Genomic DNA, 21666 nt, shown 5'->3' with positions numbered 1-21666 from the left:
TGTGGAATCTCACATTTGAACTCAGGGACTTCTATTTAAATCAGATCCCTTTTTTGTGTGTGCTTTAAAGGGAAAGTCGTGTTTAAGCACCTTCCCTCTGTTGGTTTCTTGGTGCCTGCCTGGGCAGTAGGGACTGGATATGTAAGTAGAGACTCTGAAGGTTGCTCCTGACAGATACAAGGCTACCTGCAGCCCTCTGTTGCTTATTAAATGCTAGCCTGGAAGACACAATTAAATCTGCCCCTCATTTTCTAGGAACTTTGTAAAAATTGGACCAACCAGTGCTAGGGAAGTAGTTCAGCTAGTAAAGTACCTACATGAGTATTTGAGTTTAGAGTCCAAGGACCCATGTTTTAAAAAGCGGTGTTTAGCCCTAGTGCTACTGGGGTAGACAGGCAGATCCCTGGAGCTCACTGTCCCTGAAACCACAGCTCCAGGTTTAGTGAAAAATTATCTGATTAAATAAGGGGGGAACATCCTATGTCAACCAGGTTTCCATAGACACATGTTGAACACATACACACTTAATATTTTATAATATTTCTCTCCTAATTGTGTGTACATAGTTAGGATTTTTTTTTTTTTTAATTTTTAAATTGGGGCTGGAGAGGTAACTCAGTGGTTAAGAACACTTTTTGCTCTTCTAGAGGATCCAGATTTGATTTTTAGCACTCACACAGTAGCTCAGAGTCATCTCTAATCCCAGTTCCAGGGGATCCGATGCATACTTCTGACTTTTGTGGGTACCAAGTGTGCCTGCATAGGCATACGTGTAGGCAAAACGCTCACATATAAAATGAATACATCTACATTTTTTTAAATGTTTAAATGTTGTGCTTGTATGTATGGAGGTCAGGACAACTAGTATTTGGTTCTTTCTTGCCACCACTGTGGGTAATTGGGGATCTAACTCAGGTCATCAGGCTTGGCAGCAAGTACCTCACTGGCTCCAATGATTCATATATTAAAATAAAATTGAGAAGATAAATGAGTGTTAGTGACTCAAATTGGAAATATCAGAATATTTAAGGATCAGAAATCCTTGATGTGTGGGTGATATTGTGTATATTTAGACATTTTTCCTTTTTTGCAAACCTATATGCGTCTATGAAGAACATTGGTGATTTGTAAGGATAAGACCCCACAGGCCTCATTGTCCATTTTCCCTGTAGGTAGGAGTTATGTTCATCAGACTTGTTCAGACAGATGAAAACAAACCAACTCAGTTTCTGTAGTTTTAGCAGATTGCCAAATATTTTTTGAAAAAAAAATTATGAGTGGAATTTTTTTTTAAGTTTTATCTTACTGGTGTTTGACTGCATTTATATCTATGTGAGGGTATCAGAACAGGAGTTACAGACAATTGTGAGCCACCATGTGGGTGCTGGGAATTGAACTCCGGTCCTCTGGAAGAGCAGCCAGTGCTCTTAATCACTGAGCCATCTCTCCAGCCCCCATGAGTGGAAATTTTAATGAAAGACAAAACACTTCTTTCTTTAAGTAAGAAAGCATTAAAAATATACTTGGTTGTAGTGTTTCCAGTAAGTGTATCATGCCTTTCTAAAGATGGTGACCACAGTGAAATCAAATTGCTTGTGTTCCCCTGGATGTAGTACAGAGACACATCACCAAACAAAAGGTGGCTGTGATTCTCAGCTGTGTGCTACAGTTCTCCAAGGGAATCTTTTTGATTAAGTGGGACCATATAAAATTGCCAACATTTTGCTCTTGGGACCTCCATAAGCAGCAACATTGTTTGGATCATCTGACACGTAGCTTTCCACCGAATGGAGCTTATGCTGAGGTGGATTGAGTATGTGTTGTTGCAGACACCTAGAGCCAGTATCGTTTTCTGTTACTGTGGATATTTGGATAATTGTATTCAAGTGAACTTGAATTAGCTTTGCGTCTGAATTAGGCTGATTTTTGTGTGGGATCTTCTCAAGGTTTTTGGTAGATTAAAGAAAACTTACACCAATTCGTTTGGCCAAGTTGTCCCTGAGTTTTCCTAATAATTAGAGTGAATCAAAACTCTAAAAACTTAATAAGATATTTTTGTTACTTTGTTTTATTTTAGTCCCAGTTGCAAACATCAGTGGGAATTGGACCCACACAAGGAATTGCAACAGGCCCCACAGCAGACCCTGAAAAACGCAAACTGATACAGCAGCAGCTGGTTCTACTGCTTCATGCCCACAAATGTCAGAGACGAGAGCAAGCGAATGGAGAGGTTCGGGCCTGTTCTCTCCCACACTGTCGAACCATGAAAAATGTTTTGAACCACATGACACATTGTCAGGCTGGGAAAGCCTGCCAAGGTAAGTGCCCTTTTCTGAACTAGTGGCTCTTGTTAGGGTGGAATTTGTCTTTATTATTTTTCAGCAGCTTTGGTTGGAAAGCCTGATGGTTTAGGTGCTGGCTTCCTGGTGGTGTGACCTAGAATATGTTGTTCCCGCATTCCCCATATCCCACTTGGCTGTTCCTGAAAATCATACCTGCTGAGGAGGCAGGTGATTGGTGCTCTGATACTCTGCACTGCTCCTGCATGAGGCTGTTCCCTAGCTTGTTCTATTTCTTCCTTTCATGAAGGACTTCTGTCACTTCTTGAGTATTCCTTGTTATTGTCTATGTTGTGGTTGTTTGGGGCAATAATACACACAGGCAAGAACACCTTTTTCTGCACCTCCAGCATCTGTCTTGTGGTTGTTTCATAGATTCAGACTACCAGTGACACACTGCCTTGCTCCTCTGTCCTCTGTCTTAAGGTGGCTCTGATGACATGCAAGTCATCATCCCTGGGAGTGTGGGGGTGGGGATTAGGCACATGCATCTTGTGTTCTCCTTCTTTAGATTTTTATTTATTTTTTAACCATGTCTCAGTTTCACAGAAAAAAGTGTTTACTGTTAACAGCCATGATTTCTTGTAATCTTTATTCTCTTCTCTTCTTTCTTGTATTCCTAATCCTTGGGGAAAATATCTTCCTGGTCTCCCTCTATCCCATGTTGCCTTTTGTGAATCCCTGGAATAACGCTGATTATGATGGAAATACAGAATAGGGGAGGGAAGGTTAGACTTTAGAATATGAAGACTGGAAATATTCAGGGTTAGTTACTCTCAAGTACTTTACAAAATACCTGGGTTCCTTTTAGAATCTCCACAGACTTCTCATTGGCTTCTCCCTCTGTTTCTTCAATGGTAGTTCTTAGCTGGTTTCATCCTGAAATATAATTTAATGTTTTAATTTTTAATTGTGACATTGTAGAACTCTGCTTATTCTGCCTTTCATTGTAGATGCTCAGTATTTCAGAGGTTGATAGCTTTTGTTTTATTTTGTGGGCAGAACCTTATCACCCATCATTCATAACATTGCTTCTGTGGGAAGTTTTTGGCTGGAATTATTGACAGTCAACTTACAAACTTTTTGGACAGCCTGTTTGTAAGTTAAGGACTGCCTGTATCGTATTATGGTTACACTTGTTACCATTTTTTTTAATGGAATCTGGCATTATAATTTAGGTGTAATTGAACGTGTGACGATTTGGATAGAAAAATAACATCTCGTTGTTTTTCTGGTCATAGTTGCCCATTGTGCATCTTCACGACAAATCATCTCTCATTGGAAGAACTGCACACGACATGACTGTCCTGTTTGCCTCCCTTTGAAAAATGCCAGTGACAAGCGAAACCAACAAAGTAAGTGAGCACGGGGGCAGAGAAGCTTGGAGATAAGAGTAGAAACTGTTCTTAAGAAAATGCTGAGAGTAGGTAGGTAGTGGGCAGGGGTCACCAGCACAACATGCTTCATGAGGTAGGGTCAACAGTGACCTAGGTACAGCCAAACTCAGTGGGCAAATGGGCTTTCAGTGGACTTTGTGAATAGCCATGGCCATGCTGGGCTTTCATGTACCTCCATCAACCCACTTGCACTTGAAGGAGTGCAAAGCAGCAAGGTCGCTTCTATCAAGTGGCTGTCAGGAAGATTTGGCATTTTCTGATAATACTTAGTATGAGGATTTGGATGTTAGGTCCTCCACATGGACAGTGACATCATGGGGGCAGATGGGCATCTTTTTGTGAAGACCCTGTTAGGTTGTATCAGTGTAAGAGCCTGGTAATTTTGCGTTTGCAGTTCCCACACCTGCTAGTGTAACAGCTTATTGAACTTTAAACTGAGGACCTCAGCCTCATGTTGACACATCCTGCTCATCTCCATTGTTCTGTTGTCTTCTGAGTCATTGGTGTAGTCGTCCTTGATGTGGTTGCTCTTATTGCATGTGGCCTCTGGATCCCTGCTGTGTTTCGGCATCAGAGCGTTAGGAAGGATATGAACACCTCTTCCCAGTTTTAAGACTCTTTGCCGTCATTTCATAGGCTGAATTGTGTCTTTGGATACGTCAGTCATTGGGACATCTAGAAGGTGCTCTTGGATCCATCCATGTCATCCTCTAGTTGGAGGCGTGCCCTCCTTTAGTGATCTTTCAGCATGATACTGTCTTTCTCATCTTTCACCATCTCCACTCCTTCCTGATGTTCTGAGTGTTCTTTACTTAGAATATCTTCTTGAACTTCTTCACAGGTTCCCCTTCTTCCTGGTGAACATGTGCTGCTTTCTTTCTGGCTGGCTGAACATGGCAAATCACTCTAATCTAAGAGTGCCATGGAGTTGAGAGCCGTTGCTGCCTGTTTGATCTCTTATGACATGCTACCATGCCTGGCTTTACATGGGCTATGGGAATTCTAACTCAGGTCCTTATACTTGCATGACAGGTGCTTTAGCCACTGAGCCATCTTCTTAACTGCTTAACTCCTGAATTTTTATTATGTGATTTTCCTGAACATCTCCTATATAAAATGAAGTTCTGGGATACTGGATCTTATTAATTCCATGAATACGAGCATTTTTTCTTCCTGACTTTTAATTTAGGGGTGTGACTCGTGTAGGATCTTTTTAGCTTAATATGTACATACTGGTATGAAAATTGTTAACCTTTGTGATTCCTCTTTTTAAGAAATACTTATGTGGTTTTTGTTCAAGAGGGGGGAAAAGAAATGTGTGGTTTGTTTTTCTTAACATCCTTATAACTAAGTATGAGAATTGATTGGGTGCATGCTTTTTCAAGTGGTAAACCACAGTGTTTCTACCAGTCATAACATGAGATGCTGGCAGGGGACTTGATAATGTACAGTCACAGGGAGAGTGGAGAGCATCTCTGCAGAAGATTTTGGTATTTTTAAAAGTTATGTGCTTTTTAAATTTGTAATTAGTGTGTGTCTGTGTGTACATGTGTGTGTAGGCGCTTTTGCTCATAGGTGAGCCTGTGGAGACCAGAGGTCATCTGGTGTCTCCAATCATTCTCTTCTTTCTATCTGTCGGTCTGTCTGTCTGTCTGTCTGTCTATCTATCTGTCTATCTACTTATTCATTCATTAATTTATCTATGTATTTAATCTACTTATATATTTACTTATTTTTTATTTGCTTATTTATTTATTCATTCATTTATTTTTGAGGTAGTCTCCTATTGAACCCGGATCTCATAGTTTTGGCTAAATTGATGAGCCAGTGAGCCCCTGAAGTCTTCCTGTCTTTACCTCCTTAGCACAGGGTTAAGCCACCACCATAGTGGTTTTTTGTTTTTGTTTTTGTTTTTTACGTGAGTGTTGGAGATCTGAACTTGGCTCCTTCTGATTGTGCAACAAACCCTTTACCCTACTGAGCTATCTCTCTAGCCTAAATGCTTCTTAAAATTACATTTCAATTTTGAGTGTGGTCTGTTGGCTCTATACTTGTAGATACGTGAATATAGCATTGTTTTTATGTCAGAATTGTTTATGTATTATGTTTTATTCATTGAGAATGTTTAGCAATGCCCTTCTCAAGAAAATTGGGTTGGTTGATGGTATTTGTATCCTAGATTAGGAACTAGAGAAAAATGTGACTCCAACCCTTCAATAGCTTCAGGTTGAGAGGCCTAGAGACTGAGATATATGCATTAAAATTTTGTGTGGTTGGTCATTTTAATACTCAGAAAGCTGAGGCAGGAGATTTATAAATTCTAGGCTGTGTTGGAGTATATTGCTAGACCATGTCCCCTCAAAAAAACAAACAATAAAACCCCCACTATTATTGACTTAATTTGTACTTATTTGATAGTAATACAATGAATAATGAGCTTAAGTTTCATGCTTAACTTTTAATTTAGGGGAGTGACTTTTCTGGGATTTTTCATGTTTACTGCTCTGTCATATTTTCAGAAAGTGTTAATGCTCTCTCTTAAAAGATCAAATATAGACATGAAGTACTCTGCATAGTCCTTGTGGGGGAGAATCAGAATATGCCGAGGCTACTTCATAGAGAAAAATGGTGTCTGTGGGACCCAGGATCAACAAAATGACAGTGGGATAGCATCTAGTGGTAGTAATGTGCCAACACAACAAATAGTCACTGGTTATGGTGGTTTGATAAGAATGACCCCCATAGACTCATATTTAAATGCAGAGTCATCAGGGAGCAGCACTATTTTTAAAGGATTATGAAGTATGGCCTTGTTTGAGGAAGTAGGTCTCTGAGGTAGGCTTTGAGGTTTCAAAGCCCAAGCCAGGCCCAGTGGCTCTCTCTCTTCCTGCTGTCTGCAGATTTAAATGTAGAACTCTCAGCTCTTTCTGTTTGTGTGCCAATGTGCTCCCTGCCATGATGATAATGGAGTGAACCTGTAAAACTAAACAAGCCTCCAATTAATTGTTTTGCTTTATAAGACTCTGCATGGTTATGGTGTCTCTTTATAGTAATAGAATGGCAACTAAGACACTGGGCTTAGAGATAGCTGTGCTGAGCTACCAACAGATATACCAAAGCTCTACCTTCTGAATACTTCCCTTCTACAGATACTGACCAGTGCCCTCTCCTTGGTGGTCATACTTTGCACTTGCAAACTGCTGTGATTTATTTCTAGCAAAAGAATCTTCTAGAATTTACTAAGGTACTAACATGATATTGCTTGAAATAAATCCCATATTATTTGTTACTTTGTGGGCCTGTTTGATTTTTCTGTTTTATTAACTGTAATTATGAGTTAGTGGCCCATCATAGAAATAGTTGTTGAGTTATGAGAGCTTCTCCATCATCAGTCCTGGCTTCTGACCTCTGATAGATTCTGTGACATGTGCTTGAATTCCCCATACTGGAACCCACAGCTGAATATACAGACATGCTGCATAGATGCTTCTAGGTTGCTTGCTAAATATATGGAAATCTGGGCCCCATTTGGCTTCTTATATTAGAATCTATATTTTTTTTTTAAACAAGTTTCTTGGTATTTTGTTGTGTACATAAAATCTGGGGTGTGGCTGCTTGGAATGCCTACAAGTGCCAGGTTTGTTTCAGAGCTGTAAAGAGGGATAGAGGTATTGTATGAGGGAGACCCTGACTTTTCCACCTGAACCCCACAGCAATTTAGATTTGTACCTCAGGGATAGCCCCTGCTCCAGTCCCAGACTTGGACTGAACCACAGAATGACAGTCCTCAGTGACTGTGACAGCAGCTTGTTGCTCCAGTGTCCTCATTACCTTCGCCCTTACTTTGTGGTTACCTCTTTATCTTATGTCTAGGCATATTCTGTATTATTTGGAATACCTGTTTTTGTTATATTGAATTAAAATCGACCCAGAATTCATCCCCATACAGTACTTCCTGGGCTCTGCCTGTCCAGGCTCTCAGTTCCACTTGGGAGCCCTGTGGTCTCCAGATACCACTAACATACTAGTAGAGATTGGGTTGGTGAGATAGGGCCTGGGTGGTTTTACAGAGTGAGAGAGTCATGAGCTCACTGTCCCTGCCTTGATCAGAGAGTGTCCTGTGTGTCTCTTGGCTTCTGAGGAAAGGCACCTTTGAGAACTTGGGCACTCCAGTCTCTCTAATTGTTACTGTGCCCTACACTGTGCACAGGGATAGACTGATGAGGCGGTACCTTCTGCTTGGCTGAGATATGTGCCGATCTGACTGAACCTAACACTGGTTTTTCTGTAGCAATCTAAGAAAGAATACAATAACTGCCTACCTTGCATTTTCATTTATCTTCCACAACTCTGACATTGAAATTTAATTTGTTTCAGTTTTGTTGAATTTTCCAATTAAGCCCAATTTATTGAAAATGATTAGAGCCAACAGTTGACTGGTTAATTGAAAGTTTTAAGTTAGTAACACCCTTCACAGGGGAAAGACTGTCTTGCCTCTATTCAAAGACTGATGGGTGAGTCTTACAGAACCCATAATAAACTTGGCCTTTTGGTTCCTGAGCTATGACTTCTTGCATTAGCTGCAACAGAAAAGTAGTAGTGAGGCAGAGACGGTATTAAGCATGCATTAGAAAAGGCAAACACATGCCAGAAACCATGGTTCTTGCCTATAATCTCAGTACTCAGGAGGCTGAAGCAGGATTGCCATGAGCTTGAGGCCACCCTGGGCTACCCAGTGAGTTATAGGCCAGCTATAGCTATATAGCAACACTCAGCCTCTCCTGTCCCCAAACATCAGACCAAAATAACAGCAGCCAAGAAACTCCTCAAAGATGTATCTGGATTCAGGGACCTTTTTGAGTTAGGATGGCTCAAGCCAGCATATTGGAACTCCTCAGGGTATAATATTAAAATTCAGAAGGGAAAAGACCAAGTAGATAGTTTTCAGTAACATCTCCAGTGCAGAAGGTTCTTTGTCAGGAATGCAAGTAGGTGAGCATTTCTGCCTTTAAGGCTCTGTTCATTCTTGCTCATCCTCAAGGTGCTCTGAGGGGAGGATTGAGGTTAAGGGACAGATAGTGACAGATCCTCTGCACTGTTTGTTGTGGCACTTTACATGGCCCCCACATGTAGGTAACCTGATCTTGAGCCCTCCCAGGTACACCAGCCTTGTGTAGCAAGAATAGGTGAAGAGTAGACTGAGTCTTACGGAGTCCCAGCTTCCAGCAATGTCCAGGAAAGATAAACAAGTTTTTCTATGATCCAGGTCTCAGGCTGTGATTTGATCTGTGTTGGATGATTATTAGATCGCTCTTGTTTTTCCCAGCAGGTTTTAGCTCAAGAAGTACATAGTGCTAGCCACTGTATCAAGGAACCTAGTAGGGTATAGTATGAATACTGGAAGTATAAGTACCTAAAGATAAACAGACCCCATTGGCCCTGTGGGAATTTAGGGAAGGGTATGGAATACTGGTAGCTACTTTTATAGGACTCTGCTGTCAGTCCATCCTCCCCCACTTATAAATTCCTGTACTCTCAAGATGTTAGTGTCTTTCCTTGTTAGTGCTTAACATTGTTTGGAGCTCCTGGTGAGTTATATTCCGGTGTCAAGTCTGTTCGTAGGTTTTTTTGTTTGTTTGTTTGGTTTGGTTTGGTTCTGGGTTGTTAACGTGTCAAGTTTCCAAATGGCTGCATGTTTTCTTCTAGCTATATTTTGTTTCAAAAGAAAAATAATATTTATATTTAGGAAACATGTTTTAAACATAAGCAGAAAATAGACTGACCATGTCAACGGTATCCATGAGAAGTTTAGGTGAATGAGACTGTTTATTCTGTATGTGTCCCTGAGCTTAGGAATGATATTCATTCTGTGGTGGGTATTTTGTCTAAACAGATGACATTTGAGATGTGTAAATGAAAGAATATAGTAGGATAAAGTCATTAAAGCATAGTCATTGAATCTTCACCTAGAAAGGGAGGACCATATACTTACTTGTTTCTTCAAATTCCTGGGGTAATTCACTGTGTCTATTCTTTCTTAGGCCTAAGGTTGCAGGTATTGTTCTGACCTCAGGCTAAGGATTTAAGTAGCATATGTAAGAAGATATGATAGGTGAAAGGGAGTGAGGTGGGGAGGGTAAGAAAGGGAGAAGGAGAATGAAAACAAGTATCTTGAAGGAGAGGCCTGTGAATTTTGCCATACAAGGGAATACTGGGTAATTATTTTCTTTTTCTATGTCAGAACTCACTGTGAAAAATTACCATGCTAGTTGAGGAAAATGATGGGCACATGCTTATATTTTCAGGGACTATTAAACATTTAGTATACTTAAAAAAATATACTTGACTATTTAGTTTGCGCTCTTGTCAAGATGTACCTTGGAAATTGCATTTTATTTATAATGATGACATGTTGTGGTATTTAAGCATATCTAATGAGTGTTAATGAGTTTGAGATCTGACTGTCTTTATTAGAAAACTTAATAGCATAGAATAGGTAATTACTATGATTTTTTTTCCGTTTACACATTTCAGTTTAATTAAGTTGCTCTGATAAGTATTTCAGCTGTGTATTATACTTGCATAGATGTTGTTTTAAGAATATACTAATTCAGCGAGGTGGTGGGGCACACCTTTTATTCCCAGCACTCTGGAAGCAGAGGCAGGCGGCTCTCTTGAGTGCAAGGCCAGCCTAGTCTAAGAGTGAGTTCCATTTACACAGAGAAACCCTGTCTCTGAAAGCCGGGGGAGGGGTTAGAGTATTACTAATTCAAAGAAAGGCTGTGTGACTGTTTTATGTGTCAAAAAGTTATAATGTCAGCTTTATAAACTTAATATATAAGGCATGTTGTTTGTGGTTTTACTCTAATGTGACTCTAGAATTTGTACAAGTTTAAGGACCTTAAAGATAAGAACAGAGACTGTACTAGAAAGCATCTGCCATACAGAACACTCACCCAGTGGATGGATTGTGTGGGTGGGTAAATGGCATAAGCCTGTAATGACCAAGGAGGGGGCATTACAGGCTATGTTGCTTTATCTGAAGTTCTTTGGGGTGAGTTTATTATGTGAACAGGGTTTTTTTTCTTTGTAATTCCCTGAGGTTAGACACCCAGGTGGGACAGCTGCTCTGCATGCTGCTTGTGGTCTTGGGTGAACTACATGCAGTGCATCTAGGTCCTGAATATCAGGAATATTGAAGTGACACCTAAATAAATTAAAGCCTCATTCTATCTGTTAATTTTAGGCAGATTTATCAGTCAGTCAAGTATAGTACAGCCTGACATGTTGCTCCCCTGGACAAGAATTCCAGGAAGGCTAGCGGGCCTAGTGGCGCACGCCTATAATTCCAGCACTCTGGGAGGCAGAGTCAGGCAAATCTCTGTGAGTTCGATGCCAGCCTGGTCTTCAGAGTGAGTCCAGGTCAGCCAAAGCTATACTGACAAAACCCTCTCTTTTTTGTTATTTTTATTATTATCATTTATTACAATTTATTCAGTTTGTATCCCGGCTGTGCTCCCCTCCATTGTCTTCTCCCAATCCCACCTCCCTTCCTCTTCTCCCCCTTTTGACCCTAGCCTATCAGGTCTCATCAGGACTGGTTGTATTGTCTTCTTCTGTGGCCTAGCAAGGCTGCACCCACAGGGGGAGGTGATCAGAGAACCTGTCACTGAGTTCATGCCAGAGAAACCCCCTGCTCCCCGTATTAAGGAACCCACTTGGAGACTGAGTCTATGGGCTTCATCGTGAGCCAGGGTTTTAGGTTCTCTCTATCCATTGCCCTTGGTTGGGGTTCAGTCTCTGCAGGGCCCCCAGGGCTCAGTGTTTTTGGCTATTGGTCTCCTTTTGGAGCTCCTGTCCCCTCCAGGTCTTTATATCTACCCCCTTCTTTCATAAGATTCCCTGTACCCTGCCCAAAGTTTGGCTATGAGTCTCTGCCTTTGAGAGGCCATCTGTGGTAAGCTCCTGTCCTGTTTCCTGTCTTCTGAACTGTTTCCAGTGTCTATCACATTTTGCTAAACTTTGTTCGCAGCAGCTCTATTCGTAATAGCCAGAAGCTGGAAAAAACCCAGATGTCCCGCAATTGAGGAATGGATACAGAAATTGTGGTACATTTAGACAATAGAATACTACTCAGCAATTAAAAGCAAGGAAATCATGAAATTTGCAGGCAAATGGTAGGAACTAGAAAAGATCATCCTGAGTGAGGTATCTCAGAAACAGAAAGACACACACACACACGGTATATATTTACTTATAAGTGGATGTTAGACATAATATAGAATAAACATATTAAAATCTGTAGGCCTAAAGAAGCTAAACAACAAGGAAGACCCTAGGGAAAAAACCCTCTCTTTAACCCCCCCCCCAAAAAAAAGAAAGAAAAACGGCTCATTGCTAATGCTGTCATTACACAAGTGAGTTTAGAGAAATGCCATTTTGTAATTTAAAGGATCACCTCATAGGTTTATTGATTGAAAAGTGTCCAATCAGGTTTTTCTTTGCTGTTTTTCTCAGTTTACAGAAGTGAGCACTAAAAGATAGGTGGGGGCAGTAGCTTAAAGGAAGACTCCTTCCTTTGCTTGAGAGGTAGTTACTGACCATTCAGAATCCTGTACTGTGCCTTGTCATACATTTGACACTCCTTTTAACTAACTTCCTAGGCGTTTCTAGATTTTAATACATACTAATTTTTACTAAGTGATCTCCTTTCAATCTTTTTATGTTCTCTTGCTTTTAGACTTAGAGGGTGGGTTTACTTTAGATTTTTGTTCTTAACTACTATGAGACAAAATAGATGAATTCAGCACTGCTTCTTTCTTGCTAGCTTTAACACTTTATATGCATGCCTAGTCTTTGAAAGGCTTATTTGTCTTATGTTATTTATAGTTCATTTGTGGGCATCTTCCTGTTACTTACCTTTTTTGCTTGTCTGTCTGTTTGTTGTTCTAGCCATCCTGGGATCTCCAGCTAGTGGAATTCAAAACACAATTGGTTCTGTTGGTGCAGGGCAACAGAATGCCACTTCTTTAAGTAACCCAAATCCCATAGACCCCAGTTCCATGCAGCGGGCATATGCTGCTCTCGGACTCCCTTACATGAACCAGCCCCAGACGCAGCTGCAGCCTCAGGTTCCTGGCCAGCAACCAGCACAGCCTCCAGCCCACCAGCAAATGAGGACTCTCAATACCCTAGGTAATTCAAGGAGTGCTCAAGAACTAACTTTCTCCAAATATACTGTAAAGATGACATTGTTTACTGGAACCCAAGGCTCTTTTCAGTTTGTGCTTTGACTTCAGGTTAATGGCTTTGGATCAACAACCTTCTGGGGAAAACCTGAGGTGTATATTTGCAGAGAAGATGGCACATGGTTATAAAAAGAACATTTTCAAGTGAAGTGGTGATTTGTTCTATGCGTACCACTTTGTCTAGACAGTTTGTGAAGGACATCTTTGTGGCCTTGAATGCAGAATACATGTAGAACCAGGCTGGTTAGCAGTGGATACTCAGCAACTACAGTCTTCTGCATCTGGGTAGATCAGTACTTTCTCTGGTCACCCTATTCCATCATTTGCCAGCTTTACACATTTGTTCATAACCACCACAATTTTTGTTACTCCCTAGTGTAATTTTCTTAACATTTTTCCTGTGTCCTTTTAATCTCAGGCTCTCACAGTGTGAGTAGTGTATCACTCACTCACAAGGAAGTTATGACTGCTGGTACTAGCTAGTGACTCAAAAGGGAGTCTTTAAGAAATGACCAGTTAAGGGCTAGGGATGTAGCTTAGTGTTGGAGCACTTACTTAGTGTGCATGAAACCCCAAGTTTGATATCCACCAATGCTGAGAGAGATGAAAAGAGGCAGAGATGGAACAGTTCAAGTTATCCCTATGTAACTTTTTGGAAAAGCACCTAAATGCTTATTAATAATGGCTGGGAAAATGGGTTGAAACCCTAATATCCAGATTTTATCTAATTCCCTCCTATTTAGTGGTATAGTTCATGAATTATATTAATCTCTGAGTTGCATTTTTTCATTTATGTGAGGGTTATAGGTAAATTGGCCTTTCTCTGCTTTCCCCTAAACTTAAATTTTGTATAAGTCTACTCTCTGAAATGTAAGAACAACCCCAGCAAACAAGTATGTGCCAGGTAGGTCAGTGTAGTTTTCAAGAATTTGACATTAATGAAACAGAAAAGATGAAAGGTAATGATCATCTTCTCAGTAGCCAACCTCCAAAACACATTTTATTTAATCTATAGAGTAAGAGTGGGAAGGAGTTAACAGTCGAATTTGTTGAAGTTAGTCACTACTGTTGAAAAATATAGCTTCCAGAGTTTCTGTCCTATTGTATTTTGCTATCCTTCATATGAATTCTTTATATGGTCACTTGCTTATTATGGGAACTTGAAGTACGTATAGTGTAGGGATTGATTTCATTTTTCTTTGTCTTTAAAGGAAACAACCCAATGAGTATTCCAGCAGGAGGAATAACAACAGATCAGCAGCCACCAAACTTGATTTCAGAATCAGCTCTTCCAACCTCTTTGGGGGCCACCAAGTAAGACCAAAGTTTTAGATAGAGAGGATTACACAAAACTCTCAGCATATGGCAGGGAAATCATTACTGAGGGGTTGGTAATGAATGCTATTTTTCTCTTTTCTTATTTTTTTAGAGTGAGTGAGTGTGTGTATGTTGCGTGTGGGTCTGTGTGTCTGTGTTTGTGTGTTTTGTGCAGATGCTCACAAGGGCCAAAACAGAGTATTAGATTCCCTGGAGCTAGAGTGACAGCAGGCAGTGGTAAGCAACCCAATGTAAGTGCTAGAAACTGAAGTTTGGTCCTCTGAAGAAGAAACAACCACTCTTAATAGTAGGGTCATCTCTCCATCCTCTTCTTTCTTTTTAAAATGATTAATGTAAAACAGAACTAATGTTGAATTTTGGTGGATAAACATTACTAGCTTCTCTAAAACTTTGAAAGTCACTTGTTTGAAGAAGATGGGGAGTGCATTTGATTCACCGGAGTAGCTGGATGAAGTGTCTTTATTCCCTCTTTAGTCCACTGATGAATGATGGTTCAAACTCTGGTAACATTGGAACCCTCAGCACGATACCTACAGCAGCACCTCCTTCCAGCACTGGTGTTCGAAAAGGCTGGCATGAACATGTGACTCAGGACCTGAGGAGCCATCTAGTGCATAAACTGTACGTAACCCTCATCAGCCAGATTCACAGTTTGTGGCTGAGGGCATTGTTGAATCTTTGTGGGTACATAGATGTTTAATTTATTTTTAATCTGCATGTTGGACCCCAATTTAGAGCTCAGAGCTGCACAAGGTCCATACTTGATTCAGAAAGCCCTCCCCACTACTAAGAGACCTAGGAAGGTTGACTGGTTCCCATGGTATGGTGGCATCAGAGAGCATGGAGACCTGACCTGAAGGGCATCCTCTTTGCTTTTGAGCTCAACCATGTTCAATGACTTGAAACTAGTTATAGAGCTCTCTAAAAATTGAGGAAATTTGGGGTTGGTGACTATAGGTGGTATGACCCTACAGTTATTTTACATATAGAAAGTTAATGTTTTCAAACTCCTTATCCCAAGTTGAAGTGAAGTTAATTAACTGTCTACCTTATTTTGATCTGTTTATAATGAATAGTTTCAAAATAGGAATTTGGAATCTGTTCATAATGACATAGTACATATTTGTATTTGGTGTGTAGATGAAAGGTTAGTATTGTTTCCCATGTTCATGCAAAGGGCAAAGAGATTTGGGTCCCTACAGGTAGCTAGCCATCCCTGTTTTGTTTTGTTTTTACTTCTCCTATGATTACCTTGAAAGCAGGTTGATAGACTATATTGTCCTTTCAGTGTCCAAGCCATCTTCCCAACTCCTGACCCTGCAGCTCTGAAAGATCGCCGCATGGAGAACCTGGTTGCCTATGCTAAGAAGGTGGAGGGAGACATGTATGAGTCTGCTAACAGCAGGGTATGTTGCCAAGAAGCTGTTGAACCTTTTTGTGGGAAATGGTATATATCTAATTAGTTATCCAGAACTAGGAGAATCTCTGCTCTAAGAGGATCCTTACCTTGAGTACCCTGACCTGAGGTATGTCCCAGTGAGGTTGAGATTCCTTCACAGCTCTCCTGTGAAACACCAGTGTCATGGTAGAGGAGTACAGAGGACCTATAGAAGCAACATGTATCCTGGGGACTTCTTTTTTTCACAGTAGGTGTTTTTTAGGAATAGTATAGCATATTATTTATTATATTGTTGCTAGTGTCAGTGAATACCCAAGAAAATATAGTGTTTAGCACTACTGTTTGGTATGTTCAATAAATTCATCAGTCCAATAAAGTGAAAATAAAAGGATATGCTATCATTACAGGAATGGGCGGGGGGGGTAACTATTCTTTGGTTTATCAGATGTGTCAAACCTCTTTGTCAGTGCACTTAAAAATGTGCTCAGTGGTATATGAACTGCTTAGTACATCAGGGCCCTGAGTTTGATTCCCAGCAAAATTTGAGTGAGTGAGTGAATGAATGAATGCAGTTCATTCATTAGTTAGAACATACAAAATAAATTATTTGTTCTTAGATTTTCCATTCCTTAATATTGAATATTATTGCTTTTTAGGATGAGTATTATCATTTATTAGCAGAGAAAATCTATAAAATACAAAAAGAACTAGAAGAAAAACGGAGGTCACGTTTACATAAGCAAGGCATCCTGGGTAACCAGCCAGCTTTACCAGCTCCTGGGGCTCAGCCCCCTGTGATCCCACCAGCCCAGTCTGTGAGACCTCCAAGTAAGGACTGCCTTTTTCTCTGCCAGCCTTTAGCCTCTTTGCTTAGTTTTCTTTCTGTCTTTAGGGTATATTTCTAATATATGAAATGTACATAATTGTATATTCATGTTATCCAAAAATCTGCATTTTGTACTTGTATGCCAGTGGCCTGTAGGGATAGTGAACTTCCCTCATGGGAAGGCTTCTTTTGTTTTGTCTTTCTTCTTCTTCTTCGTCTTCTTCGTCTTCTTCTTCTTCTTCTTCCTCTTCCTCCTCTGCCCTCCTTCTTCTCTACTTCCTCATCCATCTTCTCCTCATCTTCCTCTTCTTTTTTTTTTTTTTTTTTCCTTCTTCTCTTCCAGTTTTTCAATACAGGGTTGCTCTATGCATCCCTGGCTGTCTTGGAACTCAAATTGTAGATTTGCCTGTCTCTACCTCCCGAGTGCTGGGCTTAAAGGTGTGTGTCACCATTTCCCAGCATGGAGGAGGTATCCTAAAAGGGTGTGATGTCAAGTGATTTTTAGGTTGAGAATATTTTCTTTTATTGTTTGTTTGAATTAAAATTCTTTTCCCCTTTATAGATGGGCCCCTGCCTTTGCCAGTGAATCGCATGCAGGTTTCTCAAGGTATTTAACTATTTATTGTCAGCCATGTTTTAGTTTATTTCAATGGCAGCAAAATTTTCCCCATTTTTCTTGTGCGTGTGTGTGTGTGTGTGTGTGTCTGTCTGTCTGTCTGTCTGTCTGTGTGCGCGTTAACTCTTTCTATTGCTTTCTGATGAGAATATAGCCCATGAAATAATGTGAGTCTCTTGTGTTTAAAATTTTGGAAATTATAGGAGAGTTTTCCAAACAAGTTACACACACATCGACCCTCCCCACCCCATCCACCAAAAAAGGGAAGACATTATTTAGAGATTACATAAAAGATACATAGGTACAAGAAGGAAAGAAACATGTAAAGGAAGGTAAAGGCCCCTCTGAATACTTAGCAGGGGAGTCTGTGGTCCAGTCTATGGCAAGCACTTATGAGGGACTAAGAAAGTACAGTGCTCCTCCAGGACATCAGGACTGAAGCTGTAAGTGGATAGCAGCCAGAGGAGGCTGTGTGCAGAGCTCCATGCCTTGCTGGGTAGTGATAGCTGTCTAAACCATTAAAGGGTCGTTTCGAGATTGTGTGGTGATTTGGAGTAGATAGGGCTTCAGGGCTTTGGGGGTATTTGTAAGCTTTTTAGCTCTTGACATACTTTGACCTGAACAACAGGGTACTGCCCCAGGTTGTGAAATAAAATGGGAACGTTCACCAGATGATAAAGAAAGGTATTGCAGTACACAGAGCAGTTTGAGAGGGAAGGGTGAATGATTTAAAGTTGAGACAGTATTCCTACATACTGAAACAGACACTGGATAAACTTTTCAAGAACTTGTTTGGGTGGATTGGATTTGAGGGGTAGAGGAAGTCAAGTGCTTGGGAAAGTGGCTGAATGTTGTTGGGGAAGCATGGGCATTGATGAGGATGGGAAGCTGCTGCTGACTTGAGGTCTGACAAGGTAACTAGTTAGCTGCAGGTGATAAGAAGAGATGTTTTCTTGGTCATACTTCACCAGCCTTCTTTGCTGGGAAATATCAGTACCTGTATTTACCTGTGGGTTTCTTTTGGTGCTGTTTCTTAACATCTGCACAAAATTTGCATGGAGGGGAGACTTTTATGTTTTAAGTCCCTGGAAAGTCTTCTTGAACGTTGTTGGAATTTGGCCATTTGAGAGTGGCAGTTTTGGATAGTTGCTGAAAGTATGTAAGAAGATTATCTTTTCGGGGTAGTAGTGGTAAGGCAAGGCCTCTCAGAAACTTCTTCAAGGATTCTGTTAGATTGCAGTGTTGGGCAGAATAACAACTTAAACTGGGGTTTATTCACAGCCCACAGTTTCCATATTTTTATAAAAAGTTAGTAAGAACTAACCCCTGTGATCTGAAGACAATGCTAAATAAGCCTTTGTTGTTGATGTGGTATTTCTGTAAACTACTGGAGTGTGAGGGTGGTAGCCCTTGGACACTTCCTACTAAAGATACTTGCAAAATTGAGTCTTGAGTCTTAGCACAGATTCTAACAATAGTATTGACCTAGCCAAGAAGCTTGGAAGCCTGGAATAATGCAGACATTGCTGATAGGGTCATTCAAGGAGGGTGCACTCAGGTGGTCTGAGGAAATAAGTCCTGTGTAGATGGGACAACCTTATTCCTTCACATTCCTTATCTGCTTTGTTGCTTCCATGTGTTGTGCACATTAGTTTTGGTTTGTTGGAGCTTGCCCTCATGTTCTCATCTTACCTTAGCTCCCCCAAGCTTCCCACCCACTGCTCCTATCAGATATGGAAAGGCTACTACCATCTGCTCTGATTTGCTTGTTTCCCTGTATTGTCTGTTACCCATGTCTCTTACTTGGAGTTTATTTCATGAATGTATTTCTTTTCTTGTGGATGCTTTATTAATGAATTATTATAACTGTTTATAGGGATGAATTCATTTAACCCCATGTCCCTGGGTAATGTCCAGTTGCCACAAGCACCCATGGGACCTCGTGCAGCCTCTCCCATGAACCATTCTGTCCAGATGAACAGCATGGCCTCAGTTCCAGGTGTAAGTGCTTCTCCTCTCAGTCCTTGCTCAGTAGAATGTTCTCTGAGCAGGGGTCTTCCATTGTTGCTTGAGATTTTTAGGGTACTTGTGTCTTCGAATTTTAGTTATGTTTTATTTCCTTAATCTTTCTTAAAACAAACAAAAAACACTATTGCGTCAATGAGGATTATTTGATTGTTATTTTTATTGAAATAATAAATCTGTAGGAATTTGCTGTGGAGTGTGGAACAAGCAGCCAACGGCTCATATTGTCAGTGTCCGTTGACTTCCATCTTGTGCTCCTGAAATAGCCTCCGGTAATTAAAGGCATGATTGGATTGTAAATTACAGCATGCTGTTGACAGCCAGTCAGAGGACAGTTCAACATTGGCTTACTTAAGAGATTGTTTGAGAAAGTGTAGAAAAGTGTCCAGGAACTGGGGAGTCCCCAGCAAGTGCTGGCCTTTAAAACCAAAATGTGCTATATTTGTAAGTCTTTGGGTCTCCATTGCACTGTGCATCATGAAGACTCTGTTCTATCACTTCTGCACTGTAACACTCCTGGTTCTTGACTTACAGATGGCCATTTCTCCGTCTCGGATGCCTCAGCCTCCAAACATGATGAGCACCCATGCCAACAACATGATGGCCCAGGCACCCACTCAGAACCAGTTTCTGCCACAGAATCAGTTCCCATCATCCAGTGGGGCAATGAGTGTAAACAGTGTGGGCATGGGGCAGCCAACAACCCAGACAGGCGTTTCACAGGTACATTCAGTGTGGGAGCCTGGACAACCAGTATTATATAGTCCTACTCTCTGTGACAGGGTCCTGTTTTACTGGTTGGAAACTAGACTTCTAGAATATGCATCTCTTCATTGTTCCCCATGTTGTCTGGTAAATTTTACCTTGTTTTACTTCTTCTTATTCCCTCTAGGTGAATTTCACACAAAAAGTAAAATAGATTGTGTGGTTTTGTTCTTTGGATTTTGGCTGCTGTTTGTGTGTTTTAAAAATCTAAAATTAGTTTGAAAAATACTGGAACTCTTCCTAGTGAGCTCCTCCTAGTGACTCAGTTTTGTGTGTTTTACTGCCCGTGTTGGGGTGTCAAGGCAGCAGAATCAGAGTACTCTTCTCATTGAGCACGTTTCAGTTATTTGGCGAAAGCTAAATTTTCCATTTATTTTTCTGCTTTCTTTTATTTTGGTTAATTGTAGTGTATCACATATCAGCTGCATACAGAGTATTTAAAATAGTCAAAGTCTCAGAATATAAAATTCATGTTTTTAAACAGTGAGCTAATGCTGAAGGAGTTGTTGAGTGTTTTATGTTTACTCAGCAATGGTTAATGTTCTCTATCATCTCATTTCTTTAGAACAGAGCTCAGAAAACCAACTCCCCTTTTCCCCCATGGGCTCTCCATGTAGCCCAGGCTACAATCTTCCTATCTCAGCCATATGCCACAAAGACCAAAACCTTTCCTGTAAAAAGCCAGATAGTAAATATGTTCGTTTTTTTTGGGCCATAGTTATTAGTTTTAGCTGTTCAGTTCGGTTCTTAGATATTTGTACATACAAGCAACACTTAAGCATATGGCTGGTTACGCTTGTCACCCTGTGAAACTGTTTGTGGTGCCTAGGCCAGACTTCTCTCAAGAATGGTGATGTTGATTCAGTTTTTGAAAAGTCAACAAATTCTTCAGTGTCTCTTCAATTGGAAATCACTATACTGAAATGTTTTAGTGTCTCAGCTCTGTTAAAAACCAAAACCCTTTTTTCTATGGTGTAAGTTACAAGTAGTTGTGATAAAACATGAACTCAATAAGCTAAGTAAATATGTGTCAAAGCAATGAATATTGTAGCCAGATATTATAGTTGTACAAATCACAGTATGAGAAGCATTGTAGTGCTGACTTTATTACATGGTGTGGTGCAGACTGTCAGTGTTTAGTCTGTGCGGTTTTACAAATGGAGCATCCTTGTGAAACTACCAGAACTAATTTTAAGAAACTATGGTTAAATTTTCATAATTTATTTTCAAGTCTCTTCTGTTTTCAGTTGGATAAGGTAGTTTTTACATGCTCTTCTTTCTATTTCTTTTAGGGCCAGGTGCCTGGAGGTGCTCTTCCTAACCCTCTGAACATGCTGGCGCCCCAGGCTAGCCAGCTTCCTTGCCCACCAGTGACACAGTCACCGTTGCACCCAACTCCACCTCCTGCTTCCACAGCTGCTGGCATGCCCTCTCTCCAACATCCAACACCACCTGGGATGACGCCTCCCCAGCCAGCAGCTCCCACTCAGCCATCCACTCCTGTGTCATCTGGGCAGACTCCTACCCCAACTCCTGGCTCAGTGCCCAGTGTTGCCCAGACACAGAGTACCCCAACGGTCCAGGCAGCAGCACAGGCCCAGGTGACTCCACAGCCTCAAACCCCAGTGCAGCCGCCATCTGTGGCTACCCCTCAGTCATCACAGCAGCAGCCAACACCCGTGCACACTCAGCCTCCTGGCACACCGGTGAGCC

General features: G+C 40.8%; 1 protein-coding gene across 2 annotated transcripts in view; it reads left to right on the top strand.

Moving 5' to 3' along the window:
- Nucleotides 1–21666, top strand: part of Crebbp (CREB binding protein) — a 137487-nt gene that overhangs the window by 78606 nt on the left and 37215 nt on the right. The window contains exons 4-14 of one of the 2 annotated variants that reach the window (XM_021632411.2): nt 2078–2318; nt 3581–3694; nt 12689–12931; nt 14196–14298; nt 14797–14943; nt 15611–15728; nt 16378–16549; nt 17110–17154; nt 19040–19164; nt 19723–19911; nt 21246–21659. In XM_021632411.2, coding sequence (XP_021488086.1) covers nt 2078–2318; nt 3581–3694; nt 12689–12931; nt 14196–14298; nt 14797–14943; nt 15611–15728; nt 16378–16549; nt 17110–17154; nt 19040–19164; nt 19723–19911; nt 21246–21659 — 1911 coding nt within the window. The remainder of the gene's footprint in view (nt 1–2077; nt 2319–3580; nt 3695–12688; nt 12932–14195; nt 14299–14796; nt 14944–15610; nt 15729–16377; nt 16550–17109; nt 17155–19039; nt 19165–19722; nt 19912–21245; nt 21660–21666) is intronic. The other variant, XM_021632412.2, reaches the window with a different exon arrangement.

Source organism: Meriones unguiculatus, chromosome 11, assembly GCF_030254825.1.
Source record: "Meriones unguiculatus strain TT.TT164.6M chromosome 11, Bangor_MerUng_6.1, whole genome shotgun sequence".
Taxonomy (NCBI): domain Eukaryota; kingdom Metazoa; phylum Chordata; class Mammalia; order Rodentia; family Muridae; genus Meriones; species Meriones unguiculatus.
The sequence above is the reverse complement of the archived record's forward strand: the minus strand, read 5'-3'. Positions and strand labels throughout refer to the sequence as shown.